Source organism: Nuphar pumila, chromosome 4, assembly GCF_984573655.1.
Source record: "Nuphar pumila chromosome 4, dmNupPumi1.hap1.1, whole genome shotgun sequence".
In the NCBI taxonomy this organism is placed as follows: Eukaryota; Viridiplantae; Streptophyta; class Magnoliopsida; order Nymphaeales; family Nymphaeaceae; genus Nuphar; species Nuphar pumila.
The window spans coordinates 132745108-132765420 of NC_143252.1; the positions used below are offsets into that span (position 1 = coordinate 132745108).

At 38.0% G+C, this 20313-nt stretch overlaps 1 protein-coding gene and 1 long non-coding RNA gene across 2 annotated transcripts in view; one reads left to right on the top strand and one right to left on the bottom strand.

Annotated features, from left to right (window-relative positions):
- LOC149841117 (ribosome biogenesis protein BOP1 homolog) overlaps positions 1–16043 on the bottom strand; it is a 32061-nt gene extending 16018 nt beyond the window's left edge. Inside the window, exons 1-3 of the mRNA XM_090003596.1 lie at positions 15971–16043; positions 15659–15757; positions 15418–15572 (exon numbers count right to left, since the gene is read on the bottom strand). Coding sequence (XP_089859722.1) covers positions 15418–15572; positions 15659–15757; positions 15971–15973 — 257 coding nt within the window. The 5' untranslated portion in view covers positions 15974–16043. The remainder of the gene's footprint in view (positions 1–15417; positions 15573–15658; positions 15758–15970) is intronic.
- On the top strand, positions 9492–9970 carry LOC149841118 (uncharacterized). Its single transcript, XR_016431426.1, has 2 exons — positions 9492–9563; positions 9656–9970. It is a non-coding gene; the product is annotated as an uncharacterized LOC149841118 (long non-coding RNA).
- Positions 16044–20313: the final 4270 nt, after the last annotated feature.

The following is a 20313-nucleotide window of genomic DNA, read 5'->3' on the forward strand; positions in this document are numbered from 1 at the left end:
CGTTATATGACATTGGGTATGCTTTAGCATTCCTTATATCTATTTCTGCTTACTTTATTACATGTTTGTGGGGGAGAAACCTGGTGTTATGGTGCAACAGAAAATAAAAGGTCGTAGCTCGGTCTAGCACAAAAGTTGAGTATAGATCCATGGCAGCAATCACGTCAGAAGTAACATGGATCAGACATCTTCTAACTGAATTAGGTGAGATGATTCCAATGAGGACATATTAATGGTGATGGCCTTCTTTGATGCTGATTGGGCAAGACATCCAAATGAAAGAAGGATAGTATCTAGATATTGTGTATTTGTAGGGATAAACTTGATGTCATGGTGCAACAGAAAACAAAAGGTCGTAGCTCGGTCCAACACAGAAGTTGAGTATCCATGGCAACAATTACGTCAGAAGTAACACGGATCAGACATCTTCTAACAGAATTAGGTAAGATGATTCCAGTGTCCATCTTGTTTTGGGATAATCAAAATGAAATCAAGATTTCGTTAAATCTTGTTCAACATGAAAGAACTAAGCAAATTGAAATCAAGAAGAAAACAGAAGATCAGAAAATTGCAGCAAGATATGTTGGAACAAAAAATCAGATTGTGGATTTGTTTACAAAAAGGCTCACTACACAAAGGGCAAGTTGTCCTTGATAATGACCATGTAAAATTGAGGGAAGTTGTTGAGACATGACCTTGGATTGAGTCAAGATTCTAATACAGATCTGAGTTGTATGTTATGTTTTATTTATTCTTTATTTGTTTGTCTCTTTTGCCCTTAATGTTTTATTTTGTTGTATTATGCTCTTGAGGGCATTTTTGTAATCTTAGTTGTCATAGGCGCTAGGCGGTGAGCCCCTAAAAAGGCCTAGGCGGTACCCAAAATAAAAAAACAAAAAAAACATAATAAGAAACACGTATACAACATAAAATCAATCAATAATAAGCAATAGACAAATAATATGTCGTTGAACACTGTAAAAAAATTAGATTACATAACCTTAACTTGCTCAAACAAATTAAGAATAAATTAACAATTGAATAAACAAACCATACAATAACAATGTGAAAGAACAATACACAAAAAATAAAATCATGTATAAAAAAAATTACCAACAATAGACATAATACAAACAATAGACAAATGTCTTCTTCTTCTCAACAACAATAGACATAATACAAGCAATAGACAAATAATATGTCTTATTCTTCTCAACAATATATATAATACAAGCAATAGACAAATAACATGTCTTCTCTTTCTTCTTCTTCTTTTCCTCATCGAAGAAGAAAACAAATGGTATGTTTTAAAAAAAAAGTCTTAAAAAAAACTTAAAAAAAAGCCTAGGCGGTGATATAAGGCCCCACCACCCAGACTTGGTCGCCCAGGCAGTGGGGCTGCACCTAGATCGCCTAGGTGGTTCCTTTAACAACTAAGTTTGTAATATGTCATATACATCAATATAAAGGGAATAGAAGAGCACATGTTGCCCTGTTGGGACGTGTGGGATTGCAGCCTCAATACTTATTGTTATCTCCTTTTCATTGCACGAGTGCTTTGGGTAATCATTGATAGTACATAAAGTTAACAATGAATTGATTAAGATCTGACCTAGACTGTCCATTGCTACTCACCCTAGTAGCTATAATCATGGAGTAAGCAATGATGCAATCGCATGGGAATCACAATAGAGCAAATAAGAAACATAACTAAGAGGCCCTTTTCAGGAATGTTGGCCTTGATGCTTTGGTGAGTAAGTTTGATTGGTTATTTGAGAAGTAAGATACTCATTGTTTTCAAGGTCATCAAAAATACTTGTTTGCATAGGTTTTCTCATAAAGTGATGTTCCCAAACATGGCATTGGCAATGAGGGAGAATAAGATCACTACTCCAAGTCCAAACAATCCAAGAAAAAATCATAGATAAAGAAGAGTATCCTTTAAAAGAGGCACATACTATTTTTGAGAAGTTCGAGCAACACCCCAAACTGGAGACTTGTTGGAAACTGTGAGTTAAGAAAAACTGGAATCTGCTTCAGAGAGGATAACATTCCCATCATGCACTGCCTTCCCACAGTTGTCTTTTCACGCAATTGCGTTTTTAAAAAGCATTGGGAGTTCTGCAAACATGACATCAGGGAGATCTTTCATAAATTCCATACAGACAAGGTCTTATCAGTGACACTTAATAAGTGATGCTTGTCCTCATTTTGAAACAAAAATTCCCTAGCAACAATTCAAGATCCTATAGAAAATACATATTAAATTCTAAAAATAATTTTGAGGCATTTCATTGTTAAGTTTACTTTTTAAGACCGCAATAGTAAGCACTTCAAAATTTGTGGAACAAAGGATCTGGCACTGAGGTTCAAACTTGAGGGCTTTGATGTGCAAAAAGGCCATTTCTGATTGCAAAACAAAACTTTATGCATAACTTCAAAAGCTTTGAAGTCAAAGAGATCATAAAAGACAATGGTTCCAGAAGTCACAAACTTTTTCAAATGCTAGAATTTAAGTTCGAAATGATGGAGGAGAAAGACTAATCATAACCCTCTCATCCTAGTCTCTAAAGATCCCATCCATATGTCATCCCCAAATTATGGGGTTCAATTTGCCGAGAAAATAGAGTGATTCGGGCTTTCCGATGAGAAGAGAGTTAATACACTAGAGGTCATCAATGCTAGAACTTTTTCAAATGCTAGAATTAGACTTTCTCTTCCATCATTTCAAACTTTTTCAAATGCTAGAATTTAAGTTTGAAATGGAGAAAGACTAATTATAACCCTCTCATCCTAGTCTCTAAAGGTCCCATCCGTATGTCATCCCCAAATTATGGGGTTCAATTAATGCCGAGAAAATAGAGCGATTCAGGCTTTCTGATGAAAAGAGTGTTAATACTCTAGAGGTCATCAACGCTAGAACAAAGGAGAACCTATGAAGGACCCAACTCCATATAGACAAATGATTGGAGCCCTATCTTATCTTTCTATTACTCATCCTAGTATTGCTCATGCAATTTACTCTATTAGTCAATTTTAGCATGCTCCTACTACAGTACATATGAGTGTTGTAATGAGGATTATTAGATATATTAAAAAATACTATAAATTGTGGTTTATTTTTTTCATTTTCCTTCCCGTTATAAGTTATTGCATATTCTGTCTCTGATTGAAGAAAAGAAGGTGTGAATGATAGACGCTCAACCACCGGTTTTTGTATCTTTGTAGTTGATTCTCTGATCTCGTGGAGATGCAATAAGCAAAAGAAGGTTTTTATTTCTTCCACAGAAGCAGAGTATCATGCCATGACAACAACTACTTCTGAATTTGTATGGTTAAGACAGTTGTTAGAAGCAATATTGTCTATATCGTATCGTACAATACGGTACGATGCGTATCGTATCAATATTTACAACCCTTCGTCAACTTACCGCAAAGTTGGATCTAAAAAAATTAAAGATTTATATCAAGGTAGAAATCAGGCGCCACACTCCTCCAATAAAGATGGCATCAAATGATCCAACATGGCAATGGGGCACTCAAGTAATGAGTGAAAACCGATTGAAGATAGAGTGCAACTATTGTCATAATATTTTTGTTTATGTAATATGAAAATATGAGTCTTGTGGCATGTTCTTAATTGCAAGATATTTAATATTTTGCATTGTTCTTGTGAAATAGTTGATGTTCGATGATGTCTTATGCAACTCATAGAGACATAAATGCTTCATACATGATTTTATAGTTGCATTTTGTGCATTTCATCATTGTTTTGTGTGTTATGATTTTTTAGATTTTTTGTTATTTTTCCTGATTTTTTTTAATTTTTTTTTAATTTTTTTTTCAAAATTTGTGATTTTTTATAATACGATACGATACATATCTTATTTTGGGCCCGACTGATTAAGGTTATGATGTGATACTTACAACCTTGGTTAGGAGAGTTGAGAGGTCACATAGTAGAACCCTCAAGATTGTGTTGTGACAATAAGAGCGCAATATAAACAGCAAGCAATCATACATTTCATGAAAGAACCAAGCACATTTAAATGGATTGTCGTTACGTTCGTGAAGAGTTTTTGAAGAAGACCATTACGTTGCCATATGTTCCATCAGAGTATCAAACAAATTTCTTCACCAAAGCGCTCCCATCACCCCAAATTTCACTTTCTCCTTAGCAAACTCTCGGTTGTTGCACCGTGAGTTTGAGGGGTGGGGGCAGTGTTGTTAAAAGCGCGCCTCAAGGCGCAAAAAGCGCGCCTCGCCTCGAGGCGAGGCCCTTTTCGCCTTGAGGCGCACGTAAAAAGCGCAACAGCCTCAAGGCGTACGCCTCATGCGCCTTGAGGCGAGGCGCGCATTAAACATCGGATGGCCCGGACCCGAGTTCGACCTGGATCCGGGCCCGTATTCTCGAAAGATCGAGAACCTGTGTCTTTAAAAAAGACACAGGCGCTTCGGGGAGAGGGAAAGCCCTCGCCCCTTCTCTCATCACTCCGTCCCCTTTCGTCCACCGCCACTGCTCGCCGCCGGCCACCACTCGCTGTCGGCCACCACTCGCCGATCACCGCCTCTGCTGAGAAGGGATCACTCGCAGTGCGACCACTCGCCGCCGGCCACCACCCGTTGCCGATCATCGTTTTCCTTCAGGTATGGCTTTTTCGTTTTTTTTTTATTAACCAGGGGCGTAGCTAGGGGGGGGCAGGACTGGGCTGCCTCCCGAAACAGTTAATTTTTTTTTTTTTTAAAAGCCCAGTCTTACCCCAACCCTGATTCCATATGAAATAGATTTTTATCCATTTTTGTAGCTCAGCCCAGTCCTAGCCCAGCCCTGACTGCAACAAATAGTTTGATTTGTCCATATGAAATAGATTTTTATTAATAATTGTAGCCATTTTTTGTCCATATGACTGTGGTCCCTTGTTTTCCTTTTTTGTCCATATAACTGTAGCGATGATGATTTCTTGGTGTGAAATCAAATATGCGATGTCCTGAATTGTTTAAGCATGCATTGATTTGGTTTTTCGTCAATAATGCTTGCTTACTTGAGGCATATGAGAGAGAGAGAGAGAGAGCCTGGACATCTTGTGCAGAATACAGTCCAAAAATTAATTCCTTGCTGCTAAATTTGCATATTTTATTATTCTTTTGGAAAGCATCATTTGCTTTTCATGGTGGCGAATATCAATCTGCTTTGAAAAGAAAGGAACTGAAAAGGCTCTTATGGAACTTGTATCCCTTGTCATGTTGGTGGTCACTTCAGCGCAACTTCTCTTGAAGATAAAAGTTGGACATAAAGGAGCAGTTGTATGGTTATTTCAATCAGTTTTTGATGTATAGGAGCCCACCCGACCTACATTTTGGAAATAAATTTATTGAATGAAACAATAAAAAGCAACTTTTTCTTCAAACTGACTATTTAAGGATCTCTCAAGATGGTATTAGGTCTATCTAGATGTTGATCCATAGGATATTTTACACTATAACCCATTTTAATTGAATTAATTTGTGATTTTTATTGGCTCACATCTTTGAGTATGAAAACAGTCTCAGTTTTGAGTGCTTTTACAATAGGATAATGAAGCAAACTAAAACAAATTGTGGGGTTGTAGGTTTCTTTTCACTACTGTGTAAACTGAGATAGAACACACAATTGAAATATTCAAACATAATGGTGACCTCTGTTTAGCATATTCAATATATGTTTTTTTTTCGGCATTTTCACAATTTCTTGGGGTTGATTTCCGGAGTTGGTTGGTGTTTTCTTTTTGTTTTTGAGAAGAAATCTGGGATCCAAACCACCTCCACTCTATCTCTACTATGTGTGTGTGGCTATAAGTGTGCATTATTGAATGAACTTTGAGACCCAATTAAAAAACTGACCTAATTATATTTATTATTTTTTTCTCGTCAATTATGTTTTTTTTCTAGGATTCGTATATAGCTTATACACCAAGATTGTCTATTTTGCATTTGTTTTCATGTAATGTAGTCAGCAGAATGCATGATGTTAATATATATTTTGTGTTATGTATTTTTGCAGTTGAAAAATGGCAAAAGATGTAGGATGGGATCATGGAGTTAAAGTTCCAAATCCTACTAAACATCCCAAACTTGTAGGACATGTAATTTGCAATTACTGTCATAAACAGACTACAGGAGGCATCTATAGGCTAAAACATCACTTAGCTGGCACAAAGTATGGTGTAAGCATGTGCGAAGCGGTTCCACCTGACGTGAAAAGATTTTTTCAGAATCATCTAAAGGATCAGAGGAACTATGGAAGCTATACATCTTCTTAGACAACTTATTGAAAGATATAGAGAGAGGAACAAAGATTTGCATATGGTTTTTATTGATTTAGAGAAGGCATACGATAGAGTACCTAGGGACGTTCTCTGGTGGACATTGATGAAGAAAGGTGTTTCTCTCAAGTACATTAGTATAATTAAAGATATGTATGAAGGAGTAGTAACCAATGTCCGCACTTGTGGAGGGGTGACAACCAATTTTCCGATAACGGTTGGGTTACATCAAGGATCTGCTTTAAGCCCTTTTCTATTTGCGATAGTGATGGATGAGCTTACGAGATCAATTCAAGAAAATGTACCGTGGTGTATGTTGTTTGCTGATGATATTGTTTTGATTGATGAGTCTAGAGCTGGGGTTAATGCTAAGTTAGAATTATGGAGACAGACATTGGAAGCTAGAGGTTTTAAGTTGAGTAAGAGTAAGACTGAATATATGGAATGTCGGTTTAGTAAGCAACGAAGTAGGGATGGGAGTGTAGTGAAGCTTGGTGAGCAAGATATACCGGTGAATGATTATTTCAAATATTTGAGATCCATCATTCAAAAGTATGGAGAAATTGATGGAGATGTAAATCATAGGATAAAGGTTGGGTGGATGAAATGGAAAAGTGCTACTGGAGTGCTGTGCGATCGTAGAATGCCATTGCGGTTGAAGGGAAAGTTTTATAGGACGACTATTAGACCCGCTTTACTATATGGTACGGAATGTTGGGCTGCCAAGAGACATCATATTCAAAAAATGAGTGTAGCTGAGATGCGGATGCTTAGATGGATGTGTGGAAATACAATAAAAGATAAGATTCGGAACGAAGAGATACGTAAGAAGGTAGGTGTTGCACCCATTGAAAATAAGATGCGAGAGAATCGTTTACGGTGGTTTGGACATATTCGGCGAAGGCCTAATGATGCTCTAGTTAGAAGGTTGGAGAAATGGGAAAATATATTAGTTAAAAGAGGTCGGGGTAGGCCTAGGAAGACTTGGATGGAGATGATAGGAAATGATATGAATGCTTTGAACCTCACCGAGGACATGGCGTTGGATAGAAATGATTGGAGGAAAAGGATTCATGTAGAAGACCCAAAATGAATTTCTTTTTTGGTTCATATCGCTGACCCCAATTGTTTTGGGATGAAGGCGTAGTTGTTGTTGTTGTTGTTGTTTATCTAAAGGATCAGAGGCTAAAGAAAGAAGAGTTAGAGCAAACCAAGTTGGATATCGGGAGAAGTGTTTATTTTGGATCATCAACCGGCGATAATGTGAATAAAGAAGCTAGTGGATCAGGTAGTGATGCAAAAACAAGTGCAGCTGGTCCTATGGACCTTTTTGTGAACAAAGAAGCACGGCAAACCACAATAAACACTGCTTTCAAAAGGGATGAAAGAAAAAATGCATGTCGTGCCATTGGTAGATTTTTTTATGCAAATGCCTTATCATTTAATCTTTGTAACAATCCATATTTTGGTGCAATGGTAGAAGCTATTGCAAATTATGGGCGATGGTTCAAACCACCTTCTTATCATGAGATCAGAACGTGGATTTTGAAGGACGAGGTAGATTGTACTCATGAAATTTTGAAAGAGTTCAAAAAAGAGTGGCCAAAGGTTGGTTGCAGTATTATGGCAGATGGTTGGACTGATGGGAAAGGAAGAAACTTAATTAATTTTCCTGTGAACAGCTCATCTGGGACAATATTTTTGAAGTCCGTTGACATTAGCGACATGGAAAAAACTGGTGCAAATTTGTGTCAGTTGTTTGAAGAAGTTGTTAAAGAAGTTGGTGAAAGTAATGTGGTGCAATTCATTACAGATAATGCACCAAATTATGTGGCAGCTGGAAATATGTTAACAGCAGGAAAAACATGTTTTTGGACACCATGTGCAGCCCACTGCTTGGATCTTATGTTAGAAGATATTAGAAAGATATCAATTTTTAAAGATACAGTGGAAAAGACAAAAAAAATTACAAGATACATTTATAGTCATGCATGGGTATTAAATTTAATGAGAAAATTCACAAAGAAGAAAAAACTTCTGCGTCCAGCCGTCACTCGTTTTGCCACAACATATCTTACACTTCATAGTATTGGATGTTATAAGAAAGAGTTAAAGTCGATGTTCTTATCTTCAAATTTTAGAACATCTAAATTACTATGAGAAATCTGATGCTAAGAACATTTCTTGTATTGTTCTTAATGATCATAAGTTTTGGGCTGCCATATCATATGCAATTAAAGCTACACTACCTCTCGTCAAAGTGTTGCGACTCGTTGATGCAGACGAACCTGTTATGGGATTTTTGTATGAGACAATGGATAGAGCGAAGGAGAAAATTGCTTCAAACCTTGACAATGTCCAAAGAAAATATAAACTTATTTGGGATATCATTGATAGACGATGGGACTTGCAACTTCACAAGCCTTTGCATGCAGCTGCCTATTATTTAAATCCACATTTTCATTATGCTAACAACTTCAACCCTGATGGAGAAGTTATGGGTGGCTTTTATGATTATGTTGAAAAATTAGTTTCTGATGCAAATATTCGGTTGAAAATTACAACACAAATCGATGCATTTAAAAAGGCAAATGGCTTGTTTGGCAGAGAGGCAGCTGTTACAACAAGAAAATTAAAAAGTCCTGGTAAGTTTGCAATTATGTTGTTATTTGTCAATATTTTTTTATGTTTTTGTTAATTATGACATTCTTAATGTTTTTATCAATTTTTTATTATTTTATTTGAATGCAGCTGATTGGTGGAGTTCATTTGGGCACGAAAATCCTGAGTTGATGAATTTTGCAATTCGAATTTTAAGTTTGACATGCAGTGCATCGGGCTGTGAGAGGAATTGAAGTACTTTCTCATTGGTTTGTGACTTTGTATTTTATTTTTGAAATACATTTTTATATTTTAATTATCTTATATTTGATTATCAATGATTTGAAATTATAGGTGCATACAAAACGAAGGAATAGACTTGAACAAGAGAAGATGAATGCATTGGTTTTTGTAATGTACAATATGAAATTAAGAGAGAGAAATATGAAGAGGAGGGCTACCAAAGACCCTATATGTCTAGATCATATAGACTCAGACGATGAGTGGATTGTGGAGAAGGAAGATCTAGTGTTGCCAAGTGATCCCAATTGGTTGGAGGATTCAACATAAATGCCATTGAGCATGTTTCTATTGAAAAAGTCACTTCACCTCATGTTTCACAAAGTGGTTCTAGGCAAGACATGTCTTCAAGAGATCGAGGTAAAGTTATATTCCTTTTACCTAGCTATGAATATAAATGTATTTTTTTAATTACATAACCTAAATATTTAATACATGTTTTTTTATTGAAGGAAAAAGAAAAGCAAAAGAAGTAATTGAGGACGTGGATGAAGAAAGTGTAGATGATGAAGAGTCAGAGAATGAAGATGAAGAAGAACCTATTTATATGGATTCTTCAGATGATGATATTGAAGACTTAAATATTGATGATGACGAGACACAACAAGAGCCTAGGCCCTAATTCATATCATAGAGCTATTGGCCATTTATATGTTTTTTGGGACTTTCAGTTGTAATTGTGAATGTTAACACTCTCATTTTGAAGAATTCTGGACAAATACATTAACATTTGGTTGTTAATGTTAACATGCATTTTTTAATTATGACATGATGTTGTTAGTGCTAATATGCATTTTGTTGTTAATGTTAGTTTTTTATTGAATGAATGCTCATATTTATGCAATTAGATACTTATATAGATCAAGTTGTTGCATTAATGCTACTTTTACATGTTAATCTCATATTTTTTTCGTATTTATTTGAGATTTTTTATTTCGTGTTGGTTGGCGCTTCATCAATAAAGCATTTCTTATTTATTTATAATTTTAGATCATTTTTATAGTTTTTTTTAAGTTAAAATTTTTTTTTTTAGGCTTACGCTTTGCGCCTCGAGGCTTACGCCTCGCCTCAGATTTTGGTGAAGCGCCTCGCTACGCCTCAACGCTTTTAACAACACTGGGTGGGGGTGTTAAGATATTGTACCGATATATATATATATATATATATATATATATATATATATATATATATATATTTAAGCTGATTGTAAACTGAAATACCAATAAGGAGTATTTCAGTCCTTATATGTAATAGGCGTCGGCCCACTAGGGGCTGACTTGTAAAATGTTTTTTTATTTCTTATTTTTCTTATTTTTTTGTTTCATATAGCTGGTTGACCAGTTCAACTAGCTGTTGGACTGGTCCCAACGGCTATATTTATAACCATTGGGCTGGTCCAGCAGTTGTGTTGGTCTATTTATAGGGTTTGAACCCCATTATAACCCATTATGGTTTTTACAGCATTGCTCTTCAATAATATCATTTTTTTTGTGTTTTGTTCTCTTGTGAGGTATTATATCTCTTGATTGTGTCTGGTCCATAAGTGACCCTTGTTCTTTGTGCTCTCTTGAAGCCTCTATTGGAATACTTGTGCCTCGTTGTTGCTCTCATTACAGGCATTGGGCCCTTAAATGAATGAAGTTTGAACCATTTATGAAGTTCATCTCCATCCACTTGAAATCCCAAGTGATTTCACCAATTTCTCAAAGTAATGCCATGCCGAGCACAATATCTACCCCTTTCATGTGAAGCAAATAGAGGTCCACTTTGAACTCTGCATCACTCGACTTAAGAGGTGCATCTTGGCACACCTCCACACAACCATGAAAACCCACAAATTCTTACATTTGTGCCTGATATGCCATTTCTCATCGCAATGAAAGCATAGGGCTGTGGCCCTCTTCTCTTCATGTTGAGGCTTAGTCAAAGTCTCCACTTTGGGCTTGAAGTCTTGGGACGTCTCAACTGATCCGTGTTTGCCTTGGAAAGTGCCTTTCTTTTGGAATTCGGGAAACCGACTTGGCTTTCTAACTTGGCCCAAGTGTTTGGCCTTCTCTTCACACACCTTAGCCACCTTGTAAGCATCCTCTAGAGTGCTCACACTAGCTGATAAGGCCTCAATTCTAAGGTCATCTCTGAGTCCTTCCACATAGCAACCAAAGAGTGTCTCCCTATCCACACAAGGGAGCATGGCACTAATGTTTTCAAATTCGTTTTGGTAGTCCTCTAAAGAACCCTTTTGCTTAAGTTGTTTGAGTGTCACATGGTAATTCACAAATATGGTTAGGCCAAATCTTTCCATTAGGGCCAGGACAAAGGTCTCCCAATCGGGCTAGCCCTTTACCATGGGCGTTCCCCTCAAAATGAGCAACTGCAACATCAACTTTGCTTTCTTTTGGGACCTCATGGTATATGAAGTAGAGATTGTCTTTGAGGATTCAATCCCCTATCCACACTGTCACACAGACTCTTCTAACATGGCACCGCACCCGCACCCGCACCCGGGCGGGTGCGACACTTGGACACAACTTCCTTTGTGTTAGTTGAAGTCAACCACAGTGAGGTCCATTTCTATCCAAAAGTAGATTCAGTTAACCCTAATCAAGTCCATTTTTATCTATATTATATGTATAAATACATAAATGCACACAAATACATGTAGTGTTAACTTAAAACTGTTAAAAATTATATATATAGATATATACTCCCCGCACCGCCGCCCCCAAGTTTTTTTAAAGTGCCACATCGCCGCATCCGCACCCGCACCTATGTGACATAGTATCCACATAAGGGACTGGCTTTGAGGAGCCAATCCCTTGGTCCATCAGCCATAAAGGAAGGGAGTAAGGTCTTGCAGTCGAGCATTGTGTCATGGCTGGTTTATCCTTGTGGTGCCAGACATGGTCTTGCAGTGTAGGAGAGAGTCTTCACAGCCTCCATGTCTGCCTTGGTCAACATAGCAACCTCCTTGAGCTCATTCTTTAGGTCCATGTGCATACCCTCCAACATAAACCTAGTTTCCTTCTCGTATTGACTAGGCTCCACCCTAGGATTTATGAACCTCATGTGAGCTCGATGTAGCCATTTGAGGGTCTAATATAGCTTTGAATACCAGTTGATAGGCCCACACTAAGATCGTCTATAAATGGCTCCAATTGACCCTCATAATAGTGTGCAAACCAATAGCCTTCCAAGTAGGTTGAATGTTAAGGTTCATCCCTACTACACGCCTATGGGTGCGCACAAGGGTGAGTTCAGCCCACGCGGCCTTGAACCCCTTGGTCTTGCAAAAGCCTCAGGCTTTATGACTTAGTGTATTTCATGATCATTGATGCATTTTCATTGCATTTAGTTTCATTTCACATGCATTTAGCATAAAAAGGTGTATGTGAGCCATGAGAATATGATTGCATGCATTTAGACTCGGATCCACTTAGATCCATGTGTGGGTCTATATAAACTCATGATTGATGTCAACTTGGATGTGAACTGAAGAATCTGATTTTTTTCTCTTAAACTTTCGCTCTTTTCTCCTCTCTCTCACTTAGATATCTGATCAACTTAGATCTAGGCTAGAGATGTGGATTGCAAGCTCACCTCTAGAAAGTTGCACACAAGCAAAGTGTGTGCGTGAAGCTTGTTGTCGTATAGGCTGAACCGGCATGAATTTTTCCGGTGTCACTTTGCCAATTCGACCCATGGACGGAAAGTTCGGTAAAAATGTGGTTCAGCTCAGGCTTCGTCAATTTCGAACGAGCATCTGAAGATTGGATCAAGCAATCAACATAATTGAGTAGATTGCACTCTTGAAGAGTCGTTCTAGCTTGATCTGGCGACTAAAAGATGAGATCCGGCAATTGCTTACCTATTTTTGGTAAATTTCAGTAGATCAAACTCCAAATTGACTCTAGATCTATAGATCTACGTTTATTAGAGTCAACTGAATCGATTTGCTAGGTAAACCACTTGAAATTGAGTATAAATCGAGTAACTAGCTCATTTTCTAACTCACTCCAGTTGTTCTAGTTGAGATCTGAATTTTTCGATCAAATTCCAACCAATTTCCCGCCGCAAGTTTCGGTGATCCATCACCCCTAGACCCTATTTGGAGCTTCACTTTGTCGAATTTGGGTGAGTAGCCCAGAAATTCTCGTTTTCCGATGACTCTTCGGTGGATCTATGTAACTCTGCAGAATCTTGTTGCACAAAATTTCTGGCCACTTGTGGACGCAATTCCCGACCATTCCGGTGGAGTTTCTACGCGTTTTTAGTGGCATTGGAAACTTTGAGATGTGTGCTTGAAGACTGCACAAGGAGCACAGAGAAATTGTCTCAAATTTTGATGGTGACGATCAATTCCCGAAGATCTGCAGAGTTAGTCCCGACGATCTGCAGAGTTAGCAACTCGGTTCCTATGCAAATAAGGTTAGCGACACTTTGAATCACAATTTTGGTGAATCGACTCGTGCATTGGGCCTCAATTTTGGTCCACAAAGGCTTTGAAGTGTCGAGAAGGATCTGGTGAAGGAAGCGCTGGTGGAAGTGTCAACGTTTGGGTGCAGCGAACTGCAGTTGGAGACTGTTCAGTAGGAACAGAACAATCTTATTTTTGGCCAACTTCACGCATCAATGTTTCTGAATCTACGTGTGTGTTTTATATGATATTTTGTGGTGTTTGATTGTAGATTGGATAGTGTGTCTATAAATTTTGGGCCTCAAAGCCTTTGTATTTTGAGATATACACATTTTGTATTGTGTTGTACAAAGCACTTGTAAGTTCACCAAGTGTTCGATCTTTGTAAATTTGAGCCTAATTGAATTGTACTGAGTTGTATGCAACCCGATCGAGTTGTAAGGGTCTTGTATGAGTTTAATTGAAGGTGAACTGGAGATTTTGAAGAACTTAAAAGGCTAAGCACAAAGGAAGAACCGAGTTAGGCAATTTGATTTGGATCTACTTGGAAGGCAACCGGTTTGCGCACTCTTGCAAGGGTCAATTGGAGCCATCTATAGACAATCCTAGTGTGGACCTATCACCAGATACCCAGGTAGCCTTCATTCAGGCAATAAGCTGGTGAATAGCTTATTAAAAAGTCCAAATGATGATTAAATCTTCCAGAGACTCTCATGCACCAGCTCTATAATTTAAAAGCAGATATGGAAACCAATATCAGACACAAGTACAGTCTACAGAGTATCAGAACATCAAGGCTCATACACATGCACACAAGAGAGTAAGACTTGCTTGGATTTCAAACTACAATGAGAGGACAAAACACATTTTAGCATTGAACTGTAAAGAGTGAGGATAAAGCAAGTTTGACGACTAAACTCAAAGAGAGGGTCTGTCAATTAGTAGGGAAATGTACGGACTAATATTTTATACAATAATTTGTTTTTTATTACTAAAAACATAAAAATATGGCAAAAAAAAGTCATCAAGATGAGCATTTTAGAAAAAAAAACCATAAAATAACCATAAAAAGCATGTTTAGACTCCAAAAGCTCTAAAAGGGCATTGGCAAAGAAGACTTGAACCTTAGATTAAACAAAAGCTAGAGTTTCTACAAGTGTCAGTTTCAGTGGAGACGTAGCCAAATGTTGTCGGCCATGGACACTAACATGGAGCAAGAACATCCAAGTGAGAGAATCCAATGGGTCATCCTATTGGTCCTAGATATGGAAATAGCAGTTTAAAATTTGCGGACCTTTAACATATCAATTTATTGTGCTCGCTTGTAGACAGTAGTACACTTTAAACAAATTTAGGGTAGGAAGCCATGCTGCTCTCGAACCACGTTCAATGTTATTAACAATTAAAGAATCCACTGCACAATGAAACCAAGGAACCCTCTCCACAATGGCCAGACGATGGAGGGTTCTTCAGGGGACAATTTGTCCAATGAAGTAACGTGTAGCTAGACTCATTGACTACCAATATTCAACGGACAAAACAACCGAAACAAAAACACCCCACAAAAGACCTACCAAATAAAATACAGCATCAGACCACTCAGACAAGGGAACTGAAAAACAAATAATTGTGGTGAATTTCATTAAAAAACAAGACAATGGCATCAAATATCATTAGAAAATAAGCTCATCAGGAATCTAATGTCCCCATAAATGAATAAAACACACCAATTACCAAAATTTCGCCACAAGTAACGTTACGACATCCAGATATAACTATGGAGCATAAAATGCAACTTACCAATTCTTTGAATCATCGGTGTCTGCTAGGAACGCGTCAAGCTTATCCTTTCGAGGGTGCTTCTTTATCTTCTTACCGGATATATCATAACCAACGTGTTCCTCATCCTCATACCATTTCAGCGGGACATCTCCAATGGTATTTCTAGATGGAACCTGGAGAGGAAAGGGAAAGAATTAAAAAACAATAAAAGGAAAAATCATGAACAGGGTGAATGTATTGCCATCAATCTCCTATTTACCTCATCCTCCGAAGAATCGCTCTCTTCGACATTAGGATGCGTTTCATCTTCATCAACACCGCCATTTTCTTCTCGAACGTCAACACTCTCGGCAGCAACCTACAATAGAAACACAACAGAAACAGTAAGAAATTCTAACGACTGCATCAGAACACACCATAAACCCTAGAGAACGAGGAATTGGGAACAAATACACCATGAAAATTAGGGTTTTAGTTTCTGATGCATCGAATAAAAGCCAGAAACTCCGTTCCGATAAACAATTAGCAAAAAAGAATTGAAAAAATCAAATGAAAGGAGAACGAATGGAACCATTTTCCCGTCCGATCAAACACTCCACAAAGCCACCAACTTGCAAACAGAGATGGACCCTAAAACCCTAACTGTTAAAACCCTTTGAAAGCAACGCAAATATAAGGGCGCAAGTGGATCGGTTCCGGGTTCCGGATCTCCATTTTTACCCGAGTTTGGATGGGTTCAGAATTGTGTCCAAACCCGGAGCAAATATGGATTGGCCCATTGGGGGTAGGGATGTAAGCGTTGGGATTCAGGTCCGATGTGACCAATACCAGTCTGACTAATAGAATGTTGCCTTCATGGATCGGATGGTGAAAGATGCATACCAACTCAGCCCTTTACATGTAATTGGATTCATCAAATCTGGAACAAAAAAAAACAAAATCTTAGCTGCACCCAAATTATAATAAGATATGGTGTTGGCTCATCAAATCTGAACAAACAAAACCTAATTCTGTTGGATATCGGGTAAAATCCAATTTGTTGACATCCCTAATTGTGGTAATGTGGCATTTTGTTTAGGGCACGTATGGAATTAAAAAAAAAAATCTCTTAGAAAAAGAAATCTTTGGATATAAGAACTTTTCCGTTCAAAACTTCTCTTCATAAAAAAAATCACATGTTTGTGTGACATGAGAAAATGGGCTAGAAAATTTGTATGAAAATTGTTTACTTCATTTGTGTGTCAAAAAAAATTGAGGTTGGAAAAACACTCTTCATGAAATCTTGCACTTGACAGTCCATTTCAAATCTTGCATGTTCAGATTATTCACACGATGTTTGAAAAAGTTGCACTTAAGATCTATTTAAATTATTTAACTCAAATTTTCAATAGCACATTTCTTGTGTTTGATTCAAGAATTTAATAGTCCCACAAATTAGTGTTCATCAGAGGATACCAGGCACCAAATCGGATTCATCACTCAATGAAAGCAATACAACAAAAATCATTTAGTTCCATCATTCGTCTTCTCCACTGAATGATTCAAACTCTGTGTACAACAAAAGTTGAAAGTGATTGGAGCACTCAAATTACTAGTCAATGGGGCTCCTTATTTTTTTCCTGAAGAACTAGTAATCACCCTAGACATCAAAAAAGAAGAAGCATTAAGCACAATTGGAACACAAAACATGGTCACAGATTGATTTTGTGGTTTCTTGCATTTTCTTCTGTTTTCCCTGGAATGATTACTCGGAAGGGATGGGCTGGACGACCGGAACAGTTCGGTTCGGGAGGAGGATGGTCGTCCAAGAGGAAGGGGTGGGTGGTGATAAGAGGGATGCCGAAACAGATAAGCAGAAGGATTCATACGGGAATGGCGCTGGGAAGAAAAAGGGTACTGGACATCAAACAACGAAACATAGCATCTGAGTACGGTCCAAACAAACGTTAAACTTGGAACAGTTGTTAAGAACCTTCTGTTCCATCTTTTTTGTTCATTTGGTCTAACCCTGGACAAGTCATCTAACATACCCTTAATTTACAAGCAGAATACACATGCTTGCCTTATTGCCTATGATGGAAGCAGATCAGGTCATGCTGAACATGAGCGTTTTTTCTCATACCGACATCGTGGTCATCGGATCAAAACCACGTGGCATTCATCCAAAATGCAAACAGACGGCCACGATGTCGGCATGAGCAAAAACGCTCATGTTCAGCAACTTATGATACCAACATTGACACAGAAAGCAACACTATTTACCATAGCCATGAAGTGCAGGACTATCAACTGCTGTCCCTCCCTCTCTCATATCTAAGCCACCGCTTCCCTAACCCTTTGCTAAATCCCAAACACATACCATGACATCCAGAGAGAACAGTCTCTCTCTCTCTCCGAGGATGGAAATAGGGTGTCAATACTCAGGTGGGTCCGAACCCAGATGTTGAGATGCCACAAGAAAAACGATACCCCAGTCCTATAAGGATTACATGAACCAGACCTAGTTCATACCCAGCAAAATGATATATTTTTATCTTTTTTACGTTAAAAAATTATAGATCTTAATTGAAACTAGGGTCAAACCTGGGGCTGGTATGAAACTTTAAAAAACATACTAGACTCCATATATTAACCGAACCCTTAGGGTCTGGATTTTAATGAGACCTCATTTTTTTATCACCAGACCCTGACCCTATAGGGTTTAGTACAAGCCCAATCCAATTCAAACCCAACCGATTGACACCCCTATGTGGAAAGGAACTAGCAATGTGGATGGAGAGGAAGCAGGTGGCATCCACAAAACTCAGCCTATGGCTACCAATGGGTTGGGTAGCTGGCCCATTAGGGCATTAAATCCAAATCCAAACCCACCCAAATAACTAGTGGTTTGTGTTTGGGTTTTGTCAAGTCAAGAAAATGAGATCTCAAACCGGAATTCATATAATTTGAGGGGGTAAGGTTTGATTATGTCGACCTGACCACCTAAATGAGTAAAAATCACAGGCGTGGGATGAATCGACTCAATCAAACCTTATAAATGGATTCAGCATGATCCAAATGTTAGGAACCAACTTTTGGATCATGTCTTTTTGATGAAAGAAAAAGGATTTTATGAGCCTAAAAAATATCACACCTTGATTTTTCAAGTCTTATAAAAGCATGCCTATGTATCATAATAGGGCGATTTAAGAGTCTTCCCACTAACCAAACGATTTAGATCACATCTGTAAGGTTAGTTTCATGAAAAACAACCAAAAGTCAAAGGGAAAAAAACCATTTGTAAGTAATGGAAACCTAAGAAAATGTTAACCCTAATTTAAAGGATCTTAATTTCATTAAAAAAATACCTATAAAATGCTCAGCTCAAGCGAGCTCGGATGAGATATCCTACAAAAATCATAACCCAGACATGACCTACATATTACTGAAGTTGTTCAGCTCAACCTAAATAATACTAAAGTCGAACCAAATAATACTCAGGTCGGCATTTTTTATGCTCATACCATGGTATGAAGGTTCAGGTCGGGTCAGTTATCAGATATAAACCTGATCCATTGACAACCCTAAATTTGGTTAGTGTGTGGATGATGGCGTGTGAACCCTCAAAATGATTTTTTTTCGTAAAAAGTTGCACGGTTTTAGAAATTTTTTCTTTTGTTTGGAACCTTTGGAAAAAATGACAGTTTTTCTCACATCAATCTTTCCTAATTTTTCCCTCTTATAAGATGCCCTTGGATCTAAGTCTCAAACCAGGAAACCATGGATCTAAGGCTCTCAAAGGCACTCTTAAGAATAATATGCAAAAAGTAGAGGTTAAATGAAATTGTTTATCATAATTGAGGGTGAAAGACTCTCTCTCTCTCTCAGGATGCAAATGGGTTGGATCCAGAATGGAAGTTTTGCAATTTTTGGCTATTTCAGATCCAATCCTGATCCGACTTCTCATGTATTTTGCTGTTCCGTGACCAGTTTGCATCTGGGAAGAGGGGAGGAGGGTGAGAGACCAAAGAAGGCTTAATTAGTTCATATTGAATTGAACCGAAAGATGCACACACACGCGGTTTTTTACAATTAGAAAGCACCCTCACCTGACCCAAGCTTGGGTTTGACTCGAGCCGAGCCTCATCCAAGCCAAGCTCGAGTTCAATTCGAGCCCAGCTCAGTTCTTATACATTTTAAAAGAGCTCAGTTCATCAAGCCCAGGCTCAGGTTCATCAATTCTAATAGCCTGTATCTTTGGTTGTTCAAATTTTACAAATAAAATCAGACATCACAGAATTCAGATTTTTATGGACTACAGATTTGGGAACCGTCTAGCAACTCCATTACCGAACTTTCAGAGGCGGGCCACGTAAGGCGGGGTGGTCGTGGGGTCCCACCTGGGGTTTTCTCTCGCTTCGGCAAGTGTTCTTCATCAAAAAAAAAAAACTCCATTACTGAACTAATTATGAATGAATGTTTATTACAGAGACTAAATTGATTATGTATGGTTTGGGGGCTGTCGACATCTTCTCATCAAATGGAACCAACGGAATTGGTAGTATCACTAATCCTTGGACAAGCCCACATTGCAGATTAGTTTACAGGTTACAAAATGTTTAAAATGAGAAGGTCCATTATACAGCCCCCAAGGCCCAAATAATTGTTACTAAAAGTTGGCTTGAACCTAAGTTCGAATGCAGACTCTCGAGCTTAACCAAGTCTAAGATTGAGGCAAATGAGACTATTACTTCTGTGGTGCATTTGTTAAAAACGGACCTGCAGGAAGCGTCTCATATGAAACACACACTCGCGGGAAAGTGCTTCCCCATCCTTTGTGCGCAGGTTGGGACCTCATTTTCATATGAAACATACTGTCTCATATGTAAAAACATGAGTCCCACTGTTTGAATCTCAAAGAGGCGAGGATGCCCA